General features: G+C 45.0%; 1 protein-coding gene across 1 annotated transcript in view; it reads left to right on the top strand.

Moving 5' to 3' along the window:
- LOC8034916 (arylsulfatase B) overlaps positions 1–27,601 on the top strand; it is a 72,895-nt gene that overhangs the window by 14,575 nt on the left and 30,719 nt on the right. The window contains exons 3-6 of the mRNA XM_029978477.2: positions 5,105–5,217; positions 20,137–20,247; positions 20,326–20,451; positions 22,067–22,193. Coding sequence (XP_029834337.2) covers positions 5,105–5,217; positions 20,137–20,247; positions 20,326–20,451; positions 22,067–22,193 — 477 coding nt within the window. The remainder of the gene's footprint in view (positions 1–5,104; positions 5,218–20,136; positions 20,248–20,325; positions 20,452–22,066; positions 22,194–27,601) is intronic.

Below are 27,601 nucleotides of genomic sequence, written 5' to 3'. Positions count from 1 at the left end.
GCTAAAGAAACCGTAGGAAAAGCCATAGGCAGCTATAGCACGGTGTCTAAAAAGATCCATAGAGTAATCCATAGAGTAAGCCATAGAGGTCTCTATAGCAAACCATACAATATGCTATAGGCGGCTAAAGGGACCATATGAAATGCTATAGAAAGCTGTAGCACGATGGGTATAAAGAACCGTAAGACGAGCTAGAGAATGAGCTATAGCGGACCATACAAAGGGCAATAGACGGCTAAAGAAACCGTAGAAAAGCCATAGGCAGCTATAGCACAGTGTCTAAAAAGATCCATAGAGTAAGCCATAGAGATCTCTATAGCAGACCATACAAAATGCTGTAGGCGGCTAAAGGGACCATACGAAATGCTATAGAAAGCTGTAGCACGATGGATATAGAGAACCATAAGACGAGCTATAGAATGAGCTATAGCGGACCATACAAAGGGCAATAGACGGCTAAAGAAACCGTAGGAAAAGCCATAGGCAGCTATAGCACGGTGTCTAAAAAGATCCATAGAGTAATCCATAGAGGTCTCTATAGCAAACCATACAATATGCTATAGGCGGCTAAAGGGACCATATGAAATGCTATAGAAAGCTGTAGCACGATGGGTATAGAGAACCGTAAGACGAGCTATAGAATGAGCTATAGCGGACCATACAAAGGGCAATAGACGGCTAAAGAAACCGTAGAAAAGCCATAGGCAGCTATAGCACGGTTTCTAAAAAGATCCATAGAGTAAGCCATAGAGATCTCTATAGCAGACCATACAAAATGCTGTAGGCGGCTAAAAGAACCAAAAGAAAAGCCATAGGCGGCTATAGCATCCTTTCTAAAGAGACCCATAGACTAAACCATACTGAATTCGATAGCGAAATTTCCATTGAAAAAGCTATAGACAACTATAGGGGAGACCATAGGGAAAGCTATAGACAGCCATAGAAACGGCTATAGCTGATTGGGCCAATTTGCTATAGCCGGCCATACAAAGGATTTTCTATAGCCGACCATAGACCATTTTTGTATGGGACTATATATCTATTTTCGTTTATTCACATTTTGTTAGTGTATGCTGTACCTGTGGTATTTGAACTGCGAAGTACAAAAAGTTCGGGCGCAAACGAGCTGGTGTACATTGCACATGGTTGAAAAAACCCCGAGACTGCGGGTAAACGACACAACACTAAAAAGTCTCTAACACAGCTGAAATTTTTATTTTCCGAAATCTGGTTATATAGGCACTTCGATACAAAAGAAAAAAATGGGGGAGAGGGTGAGAACCCCAAAGAATGCCACTTTCCACCAATGTAACCATTGACTAAATACAAGGACAACGGACTCTGCGTCATGCACCTCTCTCATCTTTGACCCCTCGCTACCCGACCGCCAAACACACTGGAAAGCCCAAGCCCATTAACACACACACACACACACACACAAAAGACGACTTAGCGTTTTTTCTACCCGAAAACCTACATTAACCCATTATCACAAAAAAAAAAAAAAAAAAAAAAATTAACGTTTCTTCTACCCGAAAACCTACAAAGATAAACCTTGAAGGTCAGAACTTTTCGCAGCCTAAGAAAACCCCGAAGTTCGTTGTCCAACCCAAACGACGGCTTATTAACTGCGTTCCTGTGACCTAGTATTGTTAATGACTCTTTTATCAATCGCTTATGGTCCTCTTTTTCCCGCAACACTTCTGAAGTTAAATGCCACAACGGTGCACAGTTCCTACATTCGATAACATGCTTTGACACTTCGGAGTACGGGTCTTTTTCCATTATACAACGTTTGTGTTCCAAAAAGCGCTCATTTATACAGCGTTTAGTCTGTCCAATATAACAGAGGCCACAGTCAAAGGGTATCTTGTAAACGACACCCGACGAACCTTCTACATTCCTTTCTCTGTGTTTTATCATGCAACCTGAAACATCGAGGCAAAAAGGGTCAAACGGCTCAATCTATAATCTGTAGAAAAGGCAGTGCGAATATTAAACCTGCTGGCTAACGCTTTGATGTTGTACGAAGTTTTATGAAAATATGGAAGGTCTACTGGCTTTGAAGGTCTAGGATTTTTCTGAATTGACTTCTTTGGACATATCATATACATCAACTGCCTTAAAATATGTTCCTGAGGATATCCAGCAACCTCGAAACGTTCTGTCAGTCGACGAGGAGAAGAGCCAATAAAATGTGAGCAAGATTTCTGTACTGTTCAATTGACGAGATCCCGAATTATTCCCAGTTTGACATGTTTAGAATGGCAGCTATTGAAAGGAAGAAGAGGTTTTGCTGCGAACTTTCCGTACTCCCAACAAAGGCCCGAACTATTCCTAAGTTGAATATCGAGATACTGTAAACGGTCGTCACTCGGTCGTTCCAGCGAAAACTTTAATTCGGGCGCTGCTTCGAACACTACTTTCTCCAAAGAATCCGCTAAGGAGCCATCTGTTGAACAAGCCAAGATATCGTCTGCGTACCTCCTCGCCAGAATTTCCTTAGGGGATATATGTCTAAAAGACCCTAGAAGACGCAGAACTAGGTCTCTTAGATAAATATCCGAAAGAGTTGGGGCTACCGCCGATCCAATACACACACCCTGTTTCTGAATGTAACTTTGACCGTTATGTTGCACCACCGTAGAACCTAGATGCACTTCTAAAATCCTGAGAACATCCTGAACAGATATCCCCGATTGCGACTGGAAACTGACCTAATGTTCTTCCAAAAAGCTGCTGACCCTAGCCAATAACGTCTTAGGTTCTAAAGAATAGTACAGATCTTTTATGTCAAGTGAAAAGATCGTGCACTTCTTTCCCTGGAAAGGCTGCAATTCAGCCACTAAACCATCAGAACACCGCAGTGACAACGGGGATCCAGTATCCAGGATCGTGAGAGTCTTCTGAAGAAATGAGGACACTATTTTCTGCCATGTACCATTCTCGTTTATGACTACTCTTAGAGGAAGATCTACCTTATGATCTTCAAAGGCGACTCCGCTTCATTTTTGATATTTAGAAAACTATGTAGCCCTCTTCAGTATCATATAGGAAGACCCCATGTCAAATATTACAATCTAATTCCGTTTATATATTTAATAAACTGGCCAGCAAACCTTCAAGCGAGCCAAGTCGGCGAAATCTGCCAACTCTAGCGTGCGGCGCGAGGCGCAATCGTCAGCGCAGTCAATGCCACGGACTTGGAGCGGCCAACGTTGAACCACTACGACAGAGGCATGATACGTCATTCTCACGTTTTGCTTGTTTTTACTTCTCAGAGCGAAATTGAACGATGACGTCATGAGTTTGTCCTCCCGGTGTTGGCTGACCGGGCGTTCACGTGATCACCGTAACACGGATGCGCTAGTTTGCGCTGCCCTGCGCGCTTATCGGTCGGTTTCTCCGCTCCCCTTCTCCTCTTTCGTCTTCTCCCCCTCCCCCTCTCCCCCGGGCCATCACCGTCCACGCCATGCGATGCTTCGCATGGCGTAAACAATGATAACCCGCGTCCAATAAAAAAAAAAAAAAAAAAAGTCCTGCCCGCGTCGCGTGTCCTGTTTCTCGCTCCCTCCCGAACGTCATAAGACCACGTGGTTCGACGTGACGTGCCATGACTCTGACGACCCGAGACCAATGTTGCCTGACGCAACCGAAGTTTCGGTTTCGGTATCTGCTGATGTTTAAATTTGGATTACACAAATAATATTCCACATTTCGCAAATCCGAAGACGTAGAGTTGTTTAGTAGTGCTTTGTGAATGTGAATCACATGGAAGCCTAAATTTTTCGGAATTGAGCGGAGTTGCCCTTAAAGGAAAAATTTAATGACAAACGTGTCATTAGAAACGTTATTAATTCTGGTGGTCAAAGCTGCTAGATCGTCGTCCTTAAAACCCTCACAATTTCCCTTTTGGACTTTTTCAAACAACCGTCAAAAGGTCTAAACAACCCCGCCATGGCTTCGTCTGATTTCCTTCGGAACTCCAACACTGGTAACACTGAAAACAAACCCGACTTATCGGTTTCTAAAAAGTACTACTTCTTTCTCATCTAATTCCCTCTTGATTGATACGATCTTGCTGAAGTCCCTACGGTCGCTTTTGTACGAATCGTCAACCAAATCCGACATCTTTTTTAAAGAAGACGTTATCAATGCAGTTTTTACCGCCGGGTCGGAGACGGCACTTGACAGAGTATGAATCGGAAATACAATATCCATCCTGGACGGTTTTATATTTACACAAAATTTAGGGCCGTTAGCAAGAATGCGTTCCGTCGGTTTTTATAGTTGAACATCACATGGGTTGACGACTTTCTTTAGCACAGACAATGCGGAAGACAAAACTGGATTCGACCTCCTCCGGGAATATATCCTAAGTCTTAAAGTTCTAAGAGCTACGTCATAGTCCATCTTCTTTAGCGCAAGCCACTGAGTGAACATGGAAGAAGTGCGAAAGTTCCCATCTAGAAGGGCAGTCCATAGCCGGTCACATAGAAGACTCACAGTCCCGGTAGAGACTTTCTAGTGTTGTGTCGTTTACCCGCAGTCTCGGGATTTTTTCAACCATGTACTAAGTACATCCCACAACTACACATTAGAAACGAACACAAACACACACACCTTGACGCACTGAGCACCTTTATTTCAAAACAGTAAAATTATTTTTCAGTGCCTCAAAGCACTGGCACAACAAATGGTGGTGGTACGAAGATGTACGCTTGTTTCGACGGGTGTGTGGGTAGCAGAATCTCGGCATACAAGAAACGTCTTCATAAAGCTGCCAGTCAACAACAAATTTGAATCGCCTCACCAAGATCGGAAGAGTAATGTAGAAATTGCTCATTTCATAGACCAAAACAGTGACCATGCGGGGAGCTTGACGCTTCTTTCCCAGGATCCGGAGGGTTTAGGCTATCCCACCCCCGAACTCAAAGGAGTTTGAGACTCCTGAGGTAGACATACGTGGACACTAAGTATTTCGTCGGTCTAAACAAATTGACATATCTTAGTTAGCCTCGGGAGGTAACATTAGACGGCCGACAACAACTAACGTCCTCAAAAACCGAGTCTGAACCTTGTCACAAATAGACATTTGTTACAGGACTACAGCATGGAGTGCTACTTGCTGCCGAGCCAAATGGACTGCCGCTGGAGTTTAAAATTATGCCAGAGTATTTTAAAGACCTGGGCTACGAAACACACTTGATCGGCAAGGTGAGCGATTAATTAATGAAACTTGTCTTTAGATTTTCTTTGGGATTTCCTTGCTTTCGTTTTTATATCCTGTGACATGAAGGTGGCGATTTTGCGAGTTGTAGAGTGGGCATGCCACAATAGGTATGTGGGTGAAGTTGACCTAGCCCTAAATGAAGCGTTGACAATGTGGTGACAGAAAGACGTGTAAAATAACACATTTTTATCGCCGCAAAAATAATCGAACAAAAAAATGGAAGCTAGCAGAGAGCACCAAATGTCGATGCTCAACCTCCAGTGCCAGTGTCTGTCCAAGCGTCCTCATGTTTCTAGCTTTTCTGCCTAAGCCCGTAGCTCGGGCCAGTCCCGTGCCGCTTGTGATGTTCGTCACTGCCACGCGAGTCTGGTGCAGACTTGTACACGTTACTGAAAAATAGTAAGGAATTAGATTTACAATTACTCAAGGCTAAATTGTAATTTATTACGATTACAATTACCCTCCCATGAAAGTAACTGACCGTTACCCGAAAAAGTAATCCGTTACTTTCGTGGCGTTACTTTTAACATTATTGTTATCAAGTAAGAAACAAAAGCAAGAGGGTTATTCAAGTTCTTATTCTTGCCACCTGTTCCTTTTAATGACCTTGAGTATTTTGAGCAACAGCTGGCTCTTATATGTCTCGTCAGACATTTTGCATTATCTCTTACTCAATATGTCGACTGCTACGCTGAACACAATTTGAGCTGAGGCACTGGATGGGAGTGTCATATTGTTCCTCACGAATGCTTCATGCTCTGCATTGAGCTTTTTCAGCGAAGCAAGGGAAGTACTATTTTCCTCGCGAATGTAGAGCAAAGCGTCGTCGTTGCAGCCGTTGCCTGCTATTTGAGAGATTTAGTAGATCCTTCCGATACCTCCCATACCCGCGATAACGGTACCCGATAACGATATGATGCATATGCAAAGACGGCGGCGAAGTATCGGATATCGTTATCGGAGTCATCGGACCGATCTACTAAAATTCTCCATTCTCTAAATCGCGAAGCCGTAGAAGTCATCAATAGCAAAACACAGTTGTAACAGTAAGGTGATAATTAAATAATAAATAAGGTTTGGCTCGATATTCTTCTTCCTTTGGTTTTGAACAGTTCAAGCCTCACTTGAGACGTTGGTGAATAAAAAAAAGTTTCCAGTATATAAATATCAGTTATAAAAGAAAAAGAAGGACACTCATAACAACAATTAATTAGAACATCGGTTAAAACAGGGAAATGTAAACGCACGTTCGCCGTGTGTATCTTTCTTGGTGCTGTTCAAAAACGCACGGAGCACGAACCGACTGCAGTTTACTCCGGTGTTCCCCAGATAGACGTCCGCTGATGCCACGAGCAGCAAAGAGTAGCGCTATGGCCCCACTCACAAATTTCACCCTCTCCTCAAGCCCAGAATATCAAGTCTACGTCAGCTACCATTATGTTTCATTTGTAAAAATATCTGCTTGAGATAAGATGCGTCCAGCTGGGGCAAAACAGGAAGAAGAAGAAAGGAAGACTGTTACCATATTCTAATTGCTCGCAAAAAGCTGACTCACAAAAAGGGTAGGGTAGACGGAGCGTTGTCTCCTGTTGTGACATTATGAAAATGGTCGTAGTCACTATATCCGAGAAAGACATTGTTAATTCTTTTCAGTGCACTTACCGCCTCGAGCTTCTCGAAGAGGCGCACAATCGCTTGGTGTCCTCCTCTCCCCGTCTTCGATCGCAAAGACAAATTGATTTAAAAAAAAAAACGGAAATAACCTGCCCCGCCCCCCCTTTTTTTTTCTTTTCGTGAATTGTTATTTAGATTTTTTTTACATTGATGTTAGGGTCTAGAAAAAGGGTAGATTCAGGGGCTTGGTGTTGCAAAAAAAGGCTTTGAGGAACTGAAAAGTGCTAAGCCTCCCTTTACGCTAGTTCCACCAGCAGCCTTGGTGGAACGTGATGGACCATCAGACGTCATCTGATGGTCCATCAGATGACGTCTGACTGCCACTGCCAAGAGAATTTCATGAACAAGGGCAGCATTTATATAAAAGTAAAGCTATACGCACTCATAAATATCGCCAAATGCCTCGATAAAACAAAATGTTCGGAAAAAAAAAAATAACTAAACAAAGCAGCACCACCGCGCATCGAACCCGCGACCACATGCGTACAAATCGGACACCGTAACCGCTTTGCTACGCCACCGTTAGGGAAACTCGATTTGACTATTCGTTTTATACGAAATGTTTTGGCTGCAAATGCAGTTAAGCCGTCAGCATGTTATGCAAAGCACTCGTACATCACTCGCCGTACTTCAGTTCTACTCACCTGCCATGTAGAGTACTTTCGCGTCGTAGAACGATCCTTGTGTTCGCGCATCACCGGCCCAGTAGACCTGGTACACCCTGTCGTCTTCAACTACACCGCTAAAGTCCCTTACATCGTCGGAACTCACAACAGGCTGGGTCTTGTCGAGTAGAAATTCTACTAAAACACAAGACATTGTAGAGCCCGGGCAGGGTCGACAGGTTGGAGCAAGCGTTCACCAGCTTGAGCTTGGCCGCGTCGGTCCTCAGGTCAAGCAGCCAGACATGGGACATCTGGTACGCCCCAATTCCGGCTACCTCCCTGAGGACCCCCAGTTCGTCGAGCGGTTGCCGGAAATCCTCAATCCTGTATGGCCTCCCGGCCATGTCGCAGTGAAGGACGACCGCTTTCTTCATTGAATCACCTGATGGAAGCTGGGGCAACAAAAACCTGAACTCACTTGAGCCGGGAAAAACAGTATCACCGCGGCCGGCGAGGGCCGTTATCGCCGCTCTTTTGGAGCTCATGATTTCACCTCCGTGCGCTCGCGCGTTCGAAAATGGAATGCTATGCTATGCCATTGCTTAGGAAACTCGATTTGACAATTCGTTTTATACGAGATGCTTCGGCTGCAAATGCAGTTAAGCCTTCAGCATGTTATGCAAAGCACTCGTACATCACTCGCCGTACTTCAGTTCTACTCACCTGCCATGTAGAGTAATTTCGCGCCGTAGAACGATCCTTTTGTTCGCGCGTCTCCGGCCCAGTAGACCTGGTACACCTTGTCGTCTTCAACTACACCGCTAAAGTCCCTTACATCGTCGGAACTCACAACAGGCTGGGTCTTGTCGAGTAGAAATTCTACTAAAACATAAGACATTTTAGAGCCTGGGCAGGATCGGCAGGTTGGAGCAAGCGGGCAAACAAAACGAGTCGAGAGCGATCGTTCATGAAAGCTCGGCGAAGCCTCTATGGGCGAAGCGAAGTGCGAAGTGTCGTGTTCGGCGCCTCGGCGGGCTTCTGATCAAGGTTGTCGGTCGGTTGCGTGTCATATCTCTAGCGTCAGCGGTTTTATGGGCTCACGTCCCGAAATCGTTTTCTCGTGGATAGATTACTTTTCGTATTCATAGATTTGACGAAATAGTGGTATCCGAACGAACTTTACGTCCTTTGACCGTACGTCTGTCTGCACGTCAAAGCTTTCTGACGTACAGTCAGAGACAATCGATGTACAATCAGATTCGCCACCAAGACATCCTGATGGCATTTCGCGGCGGCCGACTGCCACCAGGAAACCATCAGAAAGCCGACAAGCGGGGTCTGACTGGAGTTTGACTGTCGCTCAGAGTAACTTGTTGGCCAATCAGACATGCTTGACGTACAGTCAGGCACAGTCAGCGGTCCACTAGAAAACATTGACTGCCAAACAGGGTTACATTGATGGATTTTTCCTTCGGGTTGTAACGGATTACGTACAAGTCTGGTCTGGTGTGTCAGGGGCGAAATACAACATATCGCGCCAGGTGTGGCGTCGTCAGCCAATATCTCCTAGAACACGAAGAGCAAGCGCATGACGTTTCGTTTCTAGTACATCGAGGGGCTTTAGTTTCTAGATCCCCGTCCCTCCCCAAGCGGCAAACACCCCGAAGCTTGACGAGAGTAGGGGACACGTCACAACTTCGCCGCATTCACTGGCGGTCATAGCTGCCTGCGCGACTGCTGAGCACCAGCTGATGGCGAGCTACCACAGTTCATTTGCAATGTGCATGCGACACCATCAAGACTGCCGGTCTTAGCAGCCTATTAATGTGAGCTTGTCCTGAGCATGACCACTGAAGCAAGCGATGGAGCAGAAGATGTCGCAGATGATGTAGCAGACGATGGTGCTCATCCGGGCTAGCTAGGGGCGGTCAGGGGATCTACTCGTGATGACGTTTAGAGGAGGAAACGCGCAGGTTTTGTGTTCTAGCTGGTATTGAGCCAGCGCTTGTACGCTACAGTCAGTGATGTACACGTTACGTAGAAATTCACTTAATACTTTTACTTGTTACTCGCTCAAAAATGTAACTAGATACGCTAGTCCTCACCGATTCTGAAAAGGAATGCATTGCATGATCTCAAAAGTAACGATTTAATTTTCTTGTTACTTTGACAACCGAATTCACAGCTGTTTTTGCTTCATTGTTTATTTTTTTCTTTTAAGTAGTCGTTTCACATAGGCACTAGCCGCTTCTCCAAGTTTTTATCAGCGATGTTTACCTGCCTCCATGATAATACATGTCCGGCGACGGTGAATATTCGTTCTACTGACGCGTTCAAAGCAACGGCAGTGTTGTGCTTCAGGAAGAGCTGGGGAATCTCGGATTCTTCTCTCTCTTTTGTTCTCTCTGCTTCTAAAATCTGAAGATAACAATGTGTTATGTGGCCTCCCGTGTTGGTAACCTCCGGGTTTGCATTCGGTTCGTACAGGATTCTACAGGGCTCGACCAACGATCCATATCCTGTTCGCTCGGTGAAATACATTCTCAGCTCTAAAGTTCGACATACGCGTTCAGCGATAAACGTTGCTATAGTGTCATACTGCTTAGTTGTTTTTCAGTTTTTTTCCATGTGCCATTGTCGTAAGAGACGAATACTCAGGTTAGAATTAAAACAAGGCTGCTTACAAGGCGTTGTACATTTCACTCCTCAAGAGTAACGATTATCGTGACATGTTATTTGCCTTAAAACTAAGTACGTCAGTCGTTTCTTTTCTACAAAATAAACCAAATAGGTAACTCATTACCGAGAAGAAGGATCTAGGTAGCAGTAACTCGTATAGTAATGCGTTACGTACATGTCTGCCTGCAGTACAATACCACCCCGTCCCCTAGAGGCGCCACAAGGGCGATGTGCCCAACATACCAACCGATGATCCTTGCGCTCTTTGGTTTGTAAGTGGGGTGCCGGTGGTGGGAATGGGAACGGCCAAACAAAAAAGATGTTGTACTTTGGATACTGGTGCTGGATCAAGATGGGCAGGGGCGGTTGATGCAAATGGTATCCCGCCGTCCGTTCGAGTTCAAAAAAATAAAAAAAAAAAAAAACTTGTCGCGCTTTTTAGCACTTCGAATCGGCCACCATACGGCTGTAACGGGTTCTTGACTGCATCTCGGCGAACAAAGACATGTGGTTCCGACTTTAAATCGCAGCACGAATGTGTCGCATGACGTCTTTAGGCTGGGTGGAGTAGCTGAGAGGATCGGCCATGGTGGAAGTAGAATTTACTCCGAACATTTCTTGTGAAAAGCGAAGGGTGTGTCTGTATAATAAATCCGCGGCAGCACATCCTAAGCCTTGCTTACGGGCGGTGCGCAGGCCTAGTGACTTAATGGGCTGCTGTGCGCGTGAGGTGTTCGGGCTGTTGCACGCTTTGAGTTCAGCCTTCAGCGTTCGGTGGAATCCTTCCACCAGGTCGCCGGCCGCAGGATGGTACACGGTGGTTAGGATCCTGGAACCTCAGGAGATTCCCGAATTATGAAGGTCATCGGACTATGAGCTTCATACTAATTTTGAATAATGGGGATTGGAACTGAGCGACCCTTTCGTTGGAAATGGATGACCGGACGCCGAAGCTCGTTATCCAACAAGACGAGCGTGTTCTCATTGGCTGTCGCGCAGATGTCCGTGGTGGCAAAACCCTGTAGCCAACGGATATTACCTGTTTATGGAAGTAAGCATGTAGCAGGTCCCAGGAAAAGTCCGAGGATGCACACGTGGATTTTCTCAAAGCGAGCGTGGGGTCTGCATGGTACCGGTAGGTGCAAAGTTGTGTCTACGGACCTTGGATCGTTCAGAACGGACACAGGTTCGGGCCCACAGGCGCACATCTTTTTCATCCTGCGCCAAACAAAGCGTTGCGTGATGAGGTGTTGGGTCGCAAAAATGCCGGGGTGCGAATGACTGAAGCGAGTTGAAAATGGGTCGCCGAAACCTAGACTCACTGAAGGCACTACTGGTCGGGATGATTCAGCGGACATGTCACACATGATTGTTGCATCCCAGCCTGGCAGTGAAACGTCGCGTTGCTGCAGGTTTCTTGATGTAGATCTTAATCTTTTGATGTCTTGGTCGCTTTGGTGAGTTGGGAATGACAGTGTTGCAGGCTATCAGAAAATGTGCGTCAGCGGCAGAGGTCTCGGTGTACTTGGCGTAGCGGATGTCACTCGTAAACGACGTGATGAATGAAAGATGCCGACTTTTCCTGGAGAAAAAACGGCTTTTTTTTCGATTACTGTAAGTTATCCGTTTGGGGTCGGTTAGCTTATGAAATCGACAAACCTCCAAGCAGTCTCAAAAGTTGCATGATGGTGAGGTAGAGGCCTAGAAGTTCACGTCCAAAGGTACAGTATCGGCACTTCGCTTCCGCCACCTTCTCGTAATATAATACAAGTCGCTGCGAGTGTCCACCACCACGTGTTTGCAAAACACCGCCGATAGCGGCATCTGAGGCATCGGTCATCAGGCGGAGGGTGCACCAGCAAGCGAAGGCGACAACAGTGCCAATTCTCCGAGAGGTGACTTGATGCCAGTGCTGAGAGGATACTCGACAAAAGATTTCTTTTAAAATAAGTTACTGTTGTACATACACGTTGTCGGCCAATCTGATCGCAAACAGAACACAATTTTTGAGCCAAGTTTATGACGACCGGACGTTCACTTCTCAGTTTGCAACAGGCAGAGTATTTATATTTTCAATCGTTACTATCACTAGTGCTTATGTGGAGGTTGCAACCATCCGGCGTTAGAAAACTTCTCCTAATTTAAGACTCGGATTTCTGCTCCGAAATTTGAATAACAAAATTGGTGGGACACACAAAATCATCAAATTGAGACATCTATTTACTTATTTACATTACCCTCCGGGCAACGAGGCATAAGAGAGGAGAGTGGGTGTTGAAACACAATGTTGAAAATGGCTTCACGAAGTCTGATGGTGTCCTGAATGGTAGCGATGTCTGCAGCGAGGTCATTCCTGTTCACAATTGCGTTGGGGAGAAGAGCGCTTTGATGTGCTGTGAAAAAAACATCGCGGCAGGGCTATTTTGTTACAATGGTTTACTCTTGGTAATAAAAGAATATAGTCATTTTGCACTGGTGCAAACAGTACAATGTGCAGAATCCAAAGACAGACAGTGTTTCGCCGGGTTGAAAGTAGGGGTAGAGAAAAATGGCTTCAGCAGGGAAACACCCGCGAAGCGTGACAAAGCGTAATAAATGAATCGAACAGCACGGCTTTGAACTGACTCCATTCTGTCCGTTAATGAAGAGAGGTGACGGTTACCATTTGAAGATACATTTTCTAATTTAGATCGAACCAAATAAATGTAAAATAGTCGTTTTAATTTAGAAGGGGAGCATCTGAAGTTACGGCGAAGGTAACCTAAACTGCGATTGGCAGAACGTACTACTGAATAAATATAACAATCCCAAGGAACGTTTGTAATTACGAGAACACTGATATATATTTGTTCGTTAGCTCTCGCTAGAAGAACACTATTAAGAGTAAAAGAAGCGGAGGCTTGAAGGGCGGAACGAGAGAAAAGCGTGTATTTACACTTATCAATATTTATTGACATTTACCAAATATTACAGCAGCCAATAATGAAGTCAATGTCATTAAAGTGTGTTATGCGATCGGGCAGGGTGTTATTTTAGGATAAACGACGCAGTCGTCTGCCAATAACCCCACTGACAAAGTTACCTGAAGCGGAAGATCGTTCATTTAGATGAGAAAATTAAGTAGCGCGCCAGTTGTTACGGGATCTAATACCGACTCTTTCGTGGTAGGGTACGGGGGATCGGGACGGTATATGTTCACGTCTCCCGGGGCGGTCCAGGGTCTTGAGAACACCTTCTCTATAACTATGTCGTAGTGGTCGTTGGAGAACACGACTTGAACGCGAACGCGGTATTCATCCTAAATCACTGCCTCCGCGCTGGCCTACAACTATGGTGCCTGGAGCGCGTAGCTGACTAGAGTGTTTAGCGTCCTATCCCGCCCATACACCAAACGTGTTTCGGAAGTGGCAACAAATGACGTCACAGAACCCGGAGTGTCCTGCTGTAGGACGTCTCAATCCTGGCGGTTGGTTGCAGAACTTGTGGCGAAAAGCTCGAGGAAACGCGAGTGCCGCAGTCGTCGCGGTGTCCTAACTTCTGGACGCCGAAACGTACGTGGACTGCCACACTGGAGTGAGCCCTGCAGCAGACAGGCGTCCGCCACATTCACCCCAGTTGGTGGAACGACGCCAGGATCGCGACTGGCAACAGCATGACACATTTATGCCGTTGCGATCACTTTCTTGGACGTGGCAAACATACCAGTTGCAGACTCGTTTCAGTCACCGTACTATAATAGATGAGGCAGAACGTTTCGCACTTTGGCCTTCTTCTTATATACGTATCAAGGAGGTACTGGTCTTGTCTCGTCAGCGGCGCTGTCGCCGTCGGGATGGCTGTATGCTGGAGGCAGCTAATGGCACGAATGCCGGCCTTCATGCTCTCGGTCAACTCTATCCAGAATATTAAAAACTCGTGCCCTCGCATTTCGGCTTCAGTGCAGTAATATGGAGCGCAGGCACAGAGCGGACGCGAGTGGTGCATCCGTGTTTGGCTCGGTCTCGTGGTCAATCTATCCGTCGTAGGACGGTCGGCGTCGGGTGTTGCTGAGTTGGCGCCGTAGATGTGCGGTGAGGTTATGGAGGGGTGGACCAGCCTTGTGCGTAATGCGTTACTTGTACCTAGTTACTTTTAGAGCGCAGCTCTTAGGGGCCCGTTTCCGGCTTGAGCGGCGTCGGCGTCGCCGTCGCCGTCGCCGTCGCCGTCGCCGTCGGCGTAGCCGCGCGGTGCATCATGGGAAATATCCCATAATGCACCGCGCGAGCCCCCCACCGGGGTCACGTGACTTCGTGGGGAGGCACGTGACCCCCCCGAGGTCACGTGACCCCCCGAAGTCACGTGACTCCCCTGAGGTCACGTGACCCCCGCCGATGTCGCGATGACGTCATCGACACTGATGACGTCACCGGCATCCACATCGTCATCGTCATCATCACTGATGTCATCATCAGTGATGACGATGACGATGCGGATGCCGGTGACGTCATCAGTGATGATGACGATGACGATGTGGATGCCGGTGACGTCATCAGTGATGATGACATCAATGATGATGACGTCATCGGTGACGATGAGGATGTGGATGCCGGTGACGTCATCAGTGATGATGACGATGTGGATGCCGGTGACGTCATCAGTGATGATGACGATGACGATGCGGATGCCGGTGACGTCATCAGTGATGATGACGATGACGATGTGGATGCCGGTGACGTGATCAGTGATGATGACGATGACGATGTGGATGCCGGTGACGTCATCAGTGATGATGACGATGACGATGTGGATGCCGGTGACGTTACCGACATCCGTATCGTCATCGTCATCATCACTGATGACGTCATCAGTGACGTCACTGATGTCGTCACCGGCATCCGCATCGTCATCGTCATCATCACTGATGACGTCGTCAGCGACGTCACTGATGACGTCACCGACATTCGCATCGTCATCGTCATCATCACTGGTGAAGTCATCAGTGACGTCACTAATGACGTCATCAGTGACGTGAGTGATGACATCATCGGCATTGGGGGTCACGTGACCCCCCAAGGTCACGTGACCCCCCGTGGTTAGTCTAACCACCCCCCCCCAGCGCCCTTCCCTCCTCCTCAAGAGCTGCGCTCCAATTCGGCGTTACAGGGAGTTGTAAGCGGCTTTCACTTTTTAAGAGAGGGAACAAGTAACGTACCTTTGTTAATTTTTGTTGATGTAACGAGTTAATGGCATTTGCTTCTGGAGAAGAACCTGCACAACAAAAATATCCAAGCTGCGCTTAATTCGCACGAAGAAAACCCGTTAGATAGACCATAAACAAGTGTGCATGATGTACCTCAATATCGATTTAGTTAACCTTGAACGGACGTGTCTGAAAGCGAGGAATTTTGAATTACAAAAAACAATGAAAGCTGCTACTGCTTTTTAAACTTGACATATTCGACGTAACGAGAAAATAACCCGTCAGGTTGAGATTGATGTAAAGCGTTCTTTTTGAATCGCAGTAACCAGTGACGCGCTCAGTTACTTTTGGAGGGAATGAGGGGTAACAGTATTTAGTTCCCCTATTACAGTAACGTGTATATGTCTGGGGTAGAAGGAGGTTGGTGAATTGCTTTGATTTTTCTAGGTTGTGGTGACTTGGCAACCAGCATCTGGGTCACACAGACGAAGCCGTAGTCCTCATATTGTAAATTTGGCCGCCGGCAGTAAGAAAGAGGAGAATCGGGGGGATACGCATCATTAGCGGGTGAAAGCCCTGGCCTTTTTGTTCGCTGGTTCAAGGATAATGTAATTTTTTTTTTTTTTGCGAATTGATACGCATGTTTTTGTTGAAGGCATGCCAAAACCGAGCGACCATTCTTTGTGCCCGGTTTTTCACTTCCTCGTTTTTTATATCTATGTAAATATAAAAAATGACACAGGCAAGCTGGTTTAAACTGCAACAAGGTACTGCGGTGGGCTAGTTGGTTCATACTTAGTGTTTCTTTTCTTTTCTTTTCTTTCTTTTGTTTTCCGGTTGCGCTTTCGGTTGGAGAAAAGGTGTCGCCTGCTGGCACAGGCCATTCCCGTGCAAAAAGCTGCCGCGCGTGTGTCTGATGAAAAAAGTGCATTTTGGCACTCTCGAGTCTCGCGCACTTCATCCTCTTCTGAATAAATAGCATCAGTTGATAGTCAGCGCTCGTCCTGTCCTCTTCTCTTCTATCTTCCTGTCGTCTTTGCGCTGTTCAAACACTAAGCTGGTTTAGCTTACACATAATTTATTTCCATATCTTACAGGTCGTCCATTTGCCCCCGGTTTAAATTAAGTGTAATGTATCATTAATTGATTTTATAGCAACACCGTTAAAAGAATAAACAAAAATAATTTTGTAATTACTCGATCAACACCAAAACAATTCAGTCCGCCAACCTATAGCATGTTGATTCTACAATTTATGATATTGTTTTTGTTATCTTCAAAGACATTGTAAGCATACTCAAATGTGACGAAGTATCTTAAATATCACATTTTCATTCCTCTGCGATTACCAATTTAGTATAGGACTCCTGCGTCATTCAATTTAAACAGATTCTACATCGATAGCGGATTAAATTTGAAGAATGTTTGTATTGATAAAAAGCAGCTCTGTTTTATTTGGTCACTGCTTTTATTTTTCCACGCATCCTCAACTCGACTAAGTTAATACTCGCTTTTTGTTACCATTTTATGGCTGGGTTAGTTTATACTCTCTGGAGCGGAGGCTAGTCGGTGTACTTTTTTCCCCTTTATTTCCTATCCTTGTATATATTCCTATGAGTAATAAACGTCCACCCCTCGGTAAAACGCCGTAAAAAAATCACTTAAGTCGAACAACTGCAGCCATTTTATATTTCACGGGATAATTATGCTCAGCAATAATACAAGAATATTTATTAGTAATTATATCCTTAGCAAGGTAAATCTCTTAATCCCAGGCCAGACGTATATAGTTTTGCATTGGGTCGTACGAATAGCACTTGTGATATCTCAGATTATCTTACCAGCATAATGAAGAACCGAAATATTCCTGAGAATTGCAATAAAGTCCGACTAATATAACAGTCAAAAACATTACAATATTTATAAAATATTTACGTCCTCTGAAAAAAAAAAAAAAGAAACGGAATGGCCCAACATCTAGCTTATATGGTAGCCGCCTAATGTTTAGAGCAAAAAACAAAAAAAAAAAACAAGAAATTGCCACGTATATTTGGCTTAGACAAATACTGAAATACAAAACAATTATACATTTAGAAGGGCTAAATTGCCATAGTTAGAACAACACTTTTTATGGAGGAGATTGGTTGATACCATAATTGAGATTGAAAAGAGGGTGTCACCAATATATACACAGCGTACAAAACAAACCATATTTGGTTCGGTAAGATGCTTTCTGCCCAGTCGGAGTCTTAATTATACTTACTGTAACACACCATGGTATCTGGAATAAAATAGAGCGCACATATATACACAAAAATAAGAAACACTGAAAGAAAAGAGAATCTACCTCTGGTCATATCCAAGACGAACTAAACGGCGAAGACAGAATACCATGCTCCTCTACTTTTTGCCCTCAACTGCTCATTGGCAGAAGAGTCACATGCACAAATATTTTTTAGAGCACTTGCTGGAAAGTGTCGTTTGCAGAGCGGCGAGCTTTGGGTGAACATAATTTGAGTTTAGCGTTCTCAAAATATACTGGGTGCGATCAGGAAAATAAAACCGGCTTTTTCGTTCCGCACAAATCAACTACGGATTGTCGAATGCTAAAACTTCGTAAAAATACGAAGCTGGCAGTAACCATAAAATACGAAAGTTTGAGCGCATGAGATTACCTAGATAAAAAAAAAAAATACAAAAGCAAATTATTTGCGTGCCTGCTTGCTTGCTAAACCTCATTTACAACTTACCGATATTTATTATTGTGTGTGCCTGTAGCATTTATTTCAGTGGAAAAGCCTGTCGGTTAGAAACACAATATTGGTTTCTTTCTTGCTGACATGTTATTTCATATACATAATTGCGACACGCACCCACAATTAGGCTTAGCTAGTCATCGGCTCGTACATCATTTTTTTCTTTTCTCTTGTCTTTTTCGATCCAGGTAATGTCGTGTGCGCAAACTTCCCGAGTTTATCACCGCCGCTAGCGTCCCATTCTCACGGAGTTTCAGCTTCCTGCATTGCGTATTTAGTTGATGCGGGGCGAAAAACCCGGTTTCATTTCATCGATCGCACCCCCTGATGATTGGCAAGTAGGAAGCTTTTTAAACGTTCGAACTCTGTATGTTTTATATAAACAGTGTGTTATTTTGTACAAGCAAGAGACGCACGGTTCGTCCTAGGTAATAACGCCGTAGGGTTACAATCCCTAAGTTACGTAGGAGAGAGTCAACTTTCCGAGGGGAGGGGGCCGGTCACGATGGTGACGACCGATGATGATGTTCGCCCGATGGAAGTCCCCCGGAGGTCGAATAAGAAAAACAACTAAAAGTTGTTCAACTCCCGCTGGACACATTACGACGACGTTGGTTGGTTTATAATGGCCAGTGTGGCCACGTTTATTTCAAAACAAAACGACAAGTCAAGAGTAATTTACATAACAAAACCCCCAAAATTAAAACCTATACTTTAGTCCCCAGTCTCAACAGCCGAATCTTTCAGAACTCAAAAGCCGAATTCACGAGAATCCTCGCGGCATTCCTTTTTTATGCTCGTAGGAGCCTCCTTTCCCCTCAGGGACCGACCAATCCCTTCAAATTCCACCACTCTCACGTGGTACACTGTTGCCCAATGGTCGGCGAGCTGTCAGCCTGGCACTCCAACCGCCAAATCCAAATTCCTTGTAGAGTCGTCCCCTGCATTTTCCCAGTCTGGCTGGCGCCAACCGCTGCATTATTACGTCGAGCAAAAAGCGACATTTTTACACTAAGCGGCGAAGCCCTCAATATACAGGCACACTCGGTTAAAAGCCGCAAGCAGCTCCAAGCACGGGTTCTCCCCGCACCGCCTCTCGAAACTCGAGACGTTTCTTAACGACCGAAGAAGGAGCTTTCCCGCCTCGGCCGCGATGCCCCCGCAAACGACCCCTCCAAAACGCCGACACCAACATAGAGAGTTAAAAAAAAAAAGAATGCCGACGCCATGCCGATGCCAACTCTGGAAAGACTTTTCTAACAAAAAAGACACCTTAAATAATAAGCAATATTTCTATATACTTAACAGAGACATGCACGTGACCCTGAGTGAACACTAGAGCTGCGTCAGCGTTCCTTTGGAAGCAGAGTTTTGCTGCGTCACTGCTCTCTTTGAGGCAGCACGCAATCTCTGTTGGCATTGGCTCCCGGCAGGTGAAGCGGTCGAGAAGGTAACGAGCACACTGCTGCACGGGCTTCTGCCTTTCGTTTACCTCAGGCTCTCGGCTATATGATCAATGTTTAGCCAATAAACACCTTTACTTGAACCTTGACGCAAATAATTCAGCACTACCACCTTCTTACCCAGAAGGAATTGCTAGGCAGCTCACGTGCGCGCTCTTCAGAAGAAGAGGCTGACTCACGGCGCACCACCGCACCAACGTTGACGAAAGTCGCACCATTCGTCTCTCTCTTGTTCCCATACCTGTCCTTTCCCAGCTCAAATCGTTCCGCCCTTTCTCTTTTGTGTTGGATTCAGCAAAGTGGGCTTTGGCTGAAGCCAACATTGTCTATTTTTTGTTGAATGCATTTCTCCGAATTCTACTTGGACAAGGGAGCACGCTGCATGCCTCAATGTCTCCTGCAAGATAGGCGTTTGTCGCTCTCTTCGGGGATAGACAGTCGCGATATACTGCTTCGCTATTGGCGCATATAGAGTTACTCAAATCATACGTGACTATTGTTATTTAAAACTAAAACAACAAAACATGTTTTGTTTTTTTGTTTTCAGTGGAATCTCGGCTATTACATGAAAGAGTACACGCCCACGTACAGAGGATTCGACAGCTTTTATGGTTTCTACAATTATGAAGAAGACTACTTCACTCATAATTTGGAATTTGTAAGTTGAATCGTCAAATTCGCGAGGAGTAACTTGACGGTTGTCTGCAGATTAAGCGTAACGTGTTGTTGAACACAGGAGGGTCACATTGGACTTGACTTCTGGCTTAACACCGAGCCGGTGCTCGGCGAAAATGGAAACTACTCTACCCATCTGTACACAGAGCGAGCCAAATTCCTCATAGCCAATCGCGACGTTTCGAAGGTAACGTATATTTTAATGGACGATTCCTGTCTTTACTACATTCGCTTACACGCGGAGAAAGGCAGGCCGTCTTTGTAAGTGACACAGCACGCGCTTGCAGCTTTCGCCCATGTTGGTACCTCCCGTGCACGCTCCAGGTTCACGACTCACCAAAGCGTTGTCGAAGGTAGGAAGCGCGCACTGGAGGCGGGGCGACTAAAACTCTTACTCGCCGTTCTCATTTTTTCAGTGACTATATCAGCAGTCCAAACAGAAAACGGATTGTCCCTCCATTGGGTTCGTTGGTCTCTCTTTTGATGCGATGATGGTGCAGTCAATGGCGAGGTGTCAATAGCAAGCTTGAGGTTCAGTTGCTCCGCATCCAGCACCAGCTTTCTGTATTCGACCGCGGCTGGGCTGATGTGAAAATGCTCGCTCTCTTACAGCCCAACTCGCATTGAATAGTGCCCTTTACATGTCTCCTCACGTGCGTTCAAGGATCTCAGTGGACCAGGCGACCAGGCGCAAAGTCCGAGAGAAGAAATGAGTCGTGCACAAAAGCCGGAAGTTAAATCTAGACTAAAGTGGTCTGGCTTTTTTACAATTAGGGGAACGAAGCGGTACGAAAACACCATCTCGTTCCAAGGACGATGACATTCATCCGTGTACTCACCTTCGCTACGTCCTTGGTGGTTTGGACGCGCCAACTGTTTTGAAATCTTTCACACCACCAGCCTGAGGCATCTATCTCTCAGTATTCACACGTAATCCTATGTTTTCTTCCAATGTAATATTTACTGTACTTGGTTAACCCATAAGCTGACAGGGCAGTGGAAGCTGCATGTTCGTCAGAGAAATCAATCACCTGCCTTTTATCGCCTGACCGTGCTTTCTGCGCGAGGTTATGCCCATAAAGAGGGTGATCACATAAAAAAAATGATTGTTGTCTGGGGTGAACGGAGCCAAGGTAAACGGGGTGTAGCATTTATTAGCTCAATCTGTTGTCCCTCATACTTCCTTTTAAATTGAGTCAGTGCGTAGCTGACTTTTTGAGCTCTTGAGACCAGTCAAATGCAATGGTATGGCGTCCGTCGTCTTTCTGTGTTTATCTAACACTAAGCCCGGATACAGGTTTTGATTTATTATCTGCGTCGATCGAGCGCGGGGTACGTTTCTTCGTCACGAGTGCGGCGTTAGCGTTCCTTTCAGGCTCCTAGCCAATGGACCCTCTTAGAAAAAAAAAAATGCGATCGAGCAACCCGCGGCTGTCGCCATTTATCGGGGACGAAGCAGGTGACTGGATCCGAGTCCTCACCGAGCGCTGACGCCGCGCTCGTTCTCGACACAAGCCGTGCCGAGTTCACGCCGAACTCTAACGCAGCGCTCGTGCCCAGTGCATCTTCGTAGTGCGTGACCAGACAATGGCGGACACGGGTATTTGACGTAGAGCCTGCTAGATGGCGCAAACTTCTGTAAAAGGAACTGATGGCTTAGTCGACGGAACGCTGCGTTGGAAATGCAAACAAACAATTCATGCCGTTTTCGTCCCCATGAATATGGTTCTCAACTTGGCCGCTCGCGGCGTGACGGTTCGATCACCTCTGCAATAGACGCTGATTGTTCGATACCTGCGCAGCCATTCTTCTTGTACCTGTCGCATCAGTCAGTACATGGTGCAAGCGGGAACGATCCACTTCAAGCGCCAGAGGAGAACATCGCCAAGTTTCCTTACATAGGAGACGAAAGGAGAACCAAATACGCAGGTAAAGTATAGCATAATGCATTACGAGGCAAATCAGTTTGTTGTTGTTGTTGTTGTGCTTCCTAGACAAGAACGACGCTATCTTTTTTTTCGTCGCCAAAAACAATCACACAACAAGACACTTCGTAAAAACGCACGGGTAATAAACAATGAACGCGTGCGATAACCATATGACTAAAAGTTTCAAAATTTAGTTTTCTTTGAAACGAAACCCATGCAGTGCATAAGGAACCCGTTTGTTTTAACTGCCCAAAATATACGTCTACTGTAGGCGATATTACAGTGACAATGTAATTCTTCCCACGGTTTGTGGGAAGAATTTCATTTTTTTGGGTACTCCGTATTGTTGTACTTTGGTATAACACAACCTGTCAGGTTTCTTCTAGGTTGAAGACATTATAGAACATAGGCATCATAGTCACGAATATAAACTATATACCTACTCTAGAACACCTTGTGACTTTAAATGTGGCAAGCCTGGTTATATTAAGGGTTCATTTAAAGAATTTATATTTAAATCACTTTTGAAAATGTTCTCTCTCCCGTTTTAGAGAGGGATTGACGTTTTAAAGAAAATTTTCGAGCATGCAGAATAAGTCGAACTTCATTTTGAACTCACAAGACTTACCCGTTGCCTAAAAATGCTAAAACATAAAATCTGTAAAGATTTACATTGTTGGTAGGTATTTCTTTTTTGTTATTTTCCTAGTAATTTTTTGGCGTTCGTGTTTTGTAGCCTTTATTTTTTGTATTTTACGTTTTATATTATATTCTGGTTGCACACCAAACGTGTCGAGCGTTTACATTCGTGACAGATGCTCCTAGTGCACTTCCTGACTAGTGTCACTGAGCACGCGCTTAAAAAAAGAAAACTATCGCGAGAACAAACTAATAAATATACTATTACATAGAAGTTATTATGTCAATTTATTTTTAGAAAAGAAAAACTTTGTAACGGGTAAGGTATATACAGAAAACAATGTTCAGAAAACGCGTAACGTGACAGTGTTACATGCCAAATATAGTGGACTAAGGTATCATCAAATTTACGGGAATCTTCTCCCTGACATAATCGTCGGTACAATAGAGTTCGTGCGTATTTACGCCCTTACTAAATTTATCATTTGAGAAAATATAGTGTCACGGATTGAATAGGATCGGGAAGCGTACGTTGACAACAAAGGCTTAACCGGCGAACTTGTGCCCAAAACAAAAGCAAAAGTGACCGCATATAAAACGGGAGCAAACGTTGAAGTGATCGTCGGCAGGTTGGCGTGACAGCTGGCTGACGTGCGAATGCCAGAATAAGTCGCCAATACCATAGTGGGCTTCTTATCTACAACATTCGGTTTCTCGAACAGTCGGTCTAGAACGACTCGCGACACTGACTTGGTAAGGTACTGTTGGCTTCCGTATCTATAGAATTTCGTATTTTTGGAGTTGATTTCTCTGGAAATTCAGTTTATTTTTTATTTAAATTCGGTCTTTGTAGGAGTTAACTTCTCTTTGATAACACCCAATTCTCTCAAATTCAAAGTTCAATTTACTTATTTTCGGCTTTTCAAAATTAAACAAGAAAATTAAAACCGTTTACAACTCCCTGTAACGAAGGAATAGAGCGCTGCTCTTGAGGAGGAGAAGGCAAAGGGTAATGAGGGGAAAGTATACCCTTCCTTTCTTCTCCTCACCTCCTCATCCTGTCTGCTACTCCTCCCTCCGATCGGCGTCGCCATCACTGACGACGGTCACGTGACTTCACGGGGATCGCGGGACGTCACCGAGGTCACGTGACGATGACGTCAGCAATGACGTCATTTATGACGTTATTAGTGACGATGCTGATGCCGATGACGTCATCAGCGACGATGACGATGACGATGCGGATGACGATGACGTCATCAGTGACGTCACTGATGACATCATCAGTGACGTCACGCGTCTGATAATGCACCGCGCGGTTACGCCGACGGTGACGGCGACGGCGACGCCGACGCCACACAAGCCGGAAACGGGCGCCTAAGAGCTGTGCTCTAAAATGAAGTCGGGGTGTCATGACCCCTTTTCCTGAAGAAACCTTGACGAGCTAAAAGGCAAACCCTATTTATCAGTACGTTGATGTAGAGGTTGATGTCTGTCGGCATCTAGTACAACGTACAGGATACTGAGGCTAGTCGAAAAACGATGTCACAAGGCGAGCTTGACAAAGCCACAGGCCTCTACATTGTCATTTCTGCGATACTAAAATCTAAGCAACATGCCATACAGTTTACATCAATAACAGGAAAACAAAAAGAGAAGCAACAACAGACTCAGTCAAATGACATCACAACCACGCAAACCAAGGATATCTGGAAAAACACTAACAAGGGAAGACAAGATCGGATACATGCACAACAACTCTCAAGGTTGAATAATATTGCACAGCATTTTTTATATAAGAAATGTCAGCTGGGGGCTGAAATGAAAACGCATTCCTTTAAACGTACTATCTTAATGATAGACATTTGCGGTCCCTATTAAAAAAAACCAATATAAAAGAGCGTATTATGGATATTGGTAAACAATAGCTTTTTGTTGTATTGCAATACAATATAGACAGTGTATTGGAAAACATTGCATTTATTGTATTGTATTACAATAAGGATTTGTTATGGGATTCCAAAATCCATAATACGCTGAAAATATTGGAATCCAATACCGTATTAACCCTTATTGGATCCCCATGTGTCGTATGGGGATCCAATAAGGGTTTACGATTCCAATATACTCAGCCTATTATGGGTATTGGAATCCAATATATTATATCGGCTACCAATAAAACTATATACGAGTTGGAATATCACGTTCAGCGCAACATTTCTCTGCAACGCAGTCTCTTCTTGTGTGTATTTCTGAGTGATATATTTAAAAAATGTTACTGTTGTGAAATTGTGAATAAAGAAGCAAAACACTGGACTTATCCATACCAAATATATTTAACATATTCCTGAACTGGAGGATCTGCCATACACAAAAGAAAGTTAATGTTTAGGACTCTCATTCAAAAACGTGATGTTTGAAAACAGAATGTGAAATCCTCACCTTAATGAAAACAGCACCTGCTAGCTGTAGTTATATAGAAACTGCAAAATAAAAATTTGTGATTAGTTCGCGACAAGTAGCAATCCTTCACCAAGCGGGTAGATTCAAAATTATGTCTGCGTTTGATTGTGGAAAAATAAGCTTCAATGCCACTGCCACAGGTCATTCTGAGCTCAGTCAATTAAATATACGTATCCTCTCTTCTGGCTTCACTATTCCTGCTTCGCACCTAACTAGAGTATCTGGAATGCTCACCTTTGAGGAAAAACGAACTGGTGCTTGCTTGCTTGTAGGCCGTGGAAACTGGAAGAGAGATTTGCGGTTAGTTGCGTCCAAGTAGCAGTTACTTTGAGTAGCCACGTAAAGTACACCAAGTCTGAAAGATTCAAAATTACATGCGCGGGACATAGATATCCTCTTGCGACGTAACTGGGCACGTGTCAATGTCGCCCGCTTGTATTACAGAAAAATAAGCTTCAATGCAGGAGCTCCCAGTCGTTCTGAGCTCCATCAATTAAAAATGCTGTACCGGTCATATGGCTTCAGTATTCCTCCTTCGGGAATCTGGAATTCTCACCTTTGAAGAAAAGCAAACTGGGACCTGCTGGCTCTTAGGCTGTGGAAACTGCCAGAAAGATTTGCGATTAGCTGCGCCAAGTATAAATTTCTTTGACCAGCCACCTACAGCACACTAAGCCCGATAAATTCAAAATTACATGTGCGTTACATAATATGCCTGTTGTGACAAAACTGGGCACACGTTTTGTCGCCTACAGCAACACTGAAGCCAGACAGACAATAGGTACGGCACCTTTAATTGACGGAGCTCAGAACGAGTAAGGACGCTTTCACTGAAGCTTGTTTTGCTGCAATACAAACATGTATTGCAGCAAAACAAGCTTCAGTGAAAGCGTCCCCAGTCGTTCCGTCAATTAAATATGCTGTACCGCTTCTCTGGCTTCAGTATTGCTGCTTCAGAGCAATCTAGAAAATGTAGAATCCTCACCTTTGAACGAGAACGAACTGGCGCCGGCTGGCTTGTGGGCCATGGAAACTGCAAGAGAGGTTTGCGATTAGTTACGTCCAAGTAACAATTTTTTTGGGTAGCCACCTACAGCACACTCAAAATTACATGCACGGGACACAGATGCCTCATGCGACGGAACTCCCTTCATCCTTGTTTTCTGTTAACTCTGCTCACCTTCACCACTCGCCTCCAATTTCTGCGCTACTTCTTTAATCTCAATTCCCTGGTTCCCAAAGGCCATGCCATGGCTTGCGCCAGTCACGGATCTGTCAGCCCTGCGACTGGCGCTATTGTGGCAAAGGCGCCACAGCACCTGACGCTTGATGTGCTCTTTCAATATTTTGAGCATTGCTCAAAACAGGTGGATGGGTGTCTGGTATGCCCTTTGCTTATTTGCGGATCGTTCCGAATCAGAGGGTAGGCGCTTCTGCGACCTGGGCACATGCTCGGTATTTTATAATAGTTGAAACCGAACTCTGCAGGAATCTTGAAACATAACAAACATAATGTGCACGCCAAAAGGCATAGCAAATGAAACACACACCATCTATCTATTTTCGTTTCTTGTCCGCAAGAAGCTGTCGTATATGTAGCCTCCCTTGCTTAAGCCGTTCCTCCCTAGTGTCCCGGTCGGGTCTCGTCCTGATGAATCGTCGGTGGAGACCTGAGGAGCGGTCAACATCAGATTAGACCTTTTTGAGACAGAACCATATACTTGCTGAGAGGAAGTGCACCCAAACGAATCTCAGGCATGTCATTTATAGTGCGTTTTAAATTGAGACGAATGATGTAAAATGAGACGTCAATACTGACGCACCCCTTTTGCGAACCCAAAATTTTGAAGGCCTTGTCCCCCTCGCTAGGGGGACAAGGCACATGAATCCCGGCATGTGGATGAAATTTTTACCTTAACATCCCGACTCAATGCACATCCCTGAATATTCGACCACCACACTTTTAGAAAAAAAAATATTTTTTTTAGAAAACACCGAATTATCTACCACCCCTACAAACGCCTGAACCAAGCATACTCGTACCGTGGCTTGTTTGCTCAGTGCCGCCCCCGAGTTAATTCGGGCTGAATGTTATTTTGTTTTTTTTTTTTCAAATGGAACCCACATTCTTAGTTTTGGTTTGTCTTGTAGAAGCAGGTGGATACTTGTATAAAGCTTCCTCCCTATGCGCTTCCGAGTCAACATTTTTGCAATGGCCAACCCCCGGGCTTTGATTTTGCGCTCCTTGATAAATGCTGAAACTCATATAGGCGGGCAATAGCTCGCCTTGAAAATACTTGCTTTTGG

This window comes from Ixodes scapularis, unplaced genomic scaffold, assembly GCF_016920785.2.
Source record: "Ixodes scapularis isolate PalLabHiFi unplaced genomic scaffold, ASM1692078v2 ptg001264l_1___fragment_5__unscaffolded, whole genome shotgun sequence".
NCBI classification, from domain to species: Eukaryota; Metazoa; Arthropoda; class Arachnida; order Ixodida; family Ixodidae; genus Ixodes; species Ixodes scapularis.
The sequence above is the reverse complement of the archived record's forward strand: the minus strand, read 5'-3'. Positions and strand labels throughout refer to the sequence as shown.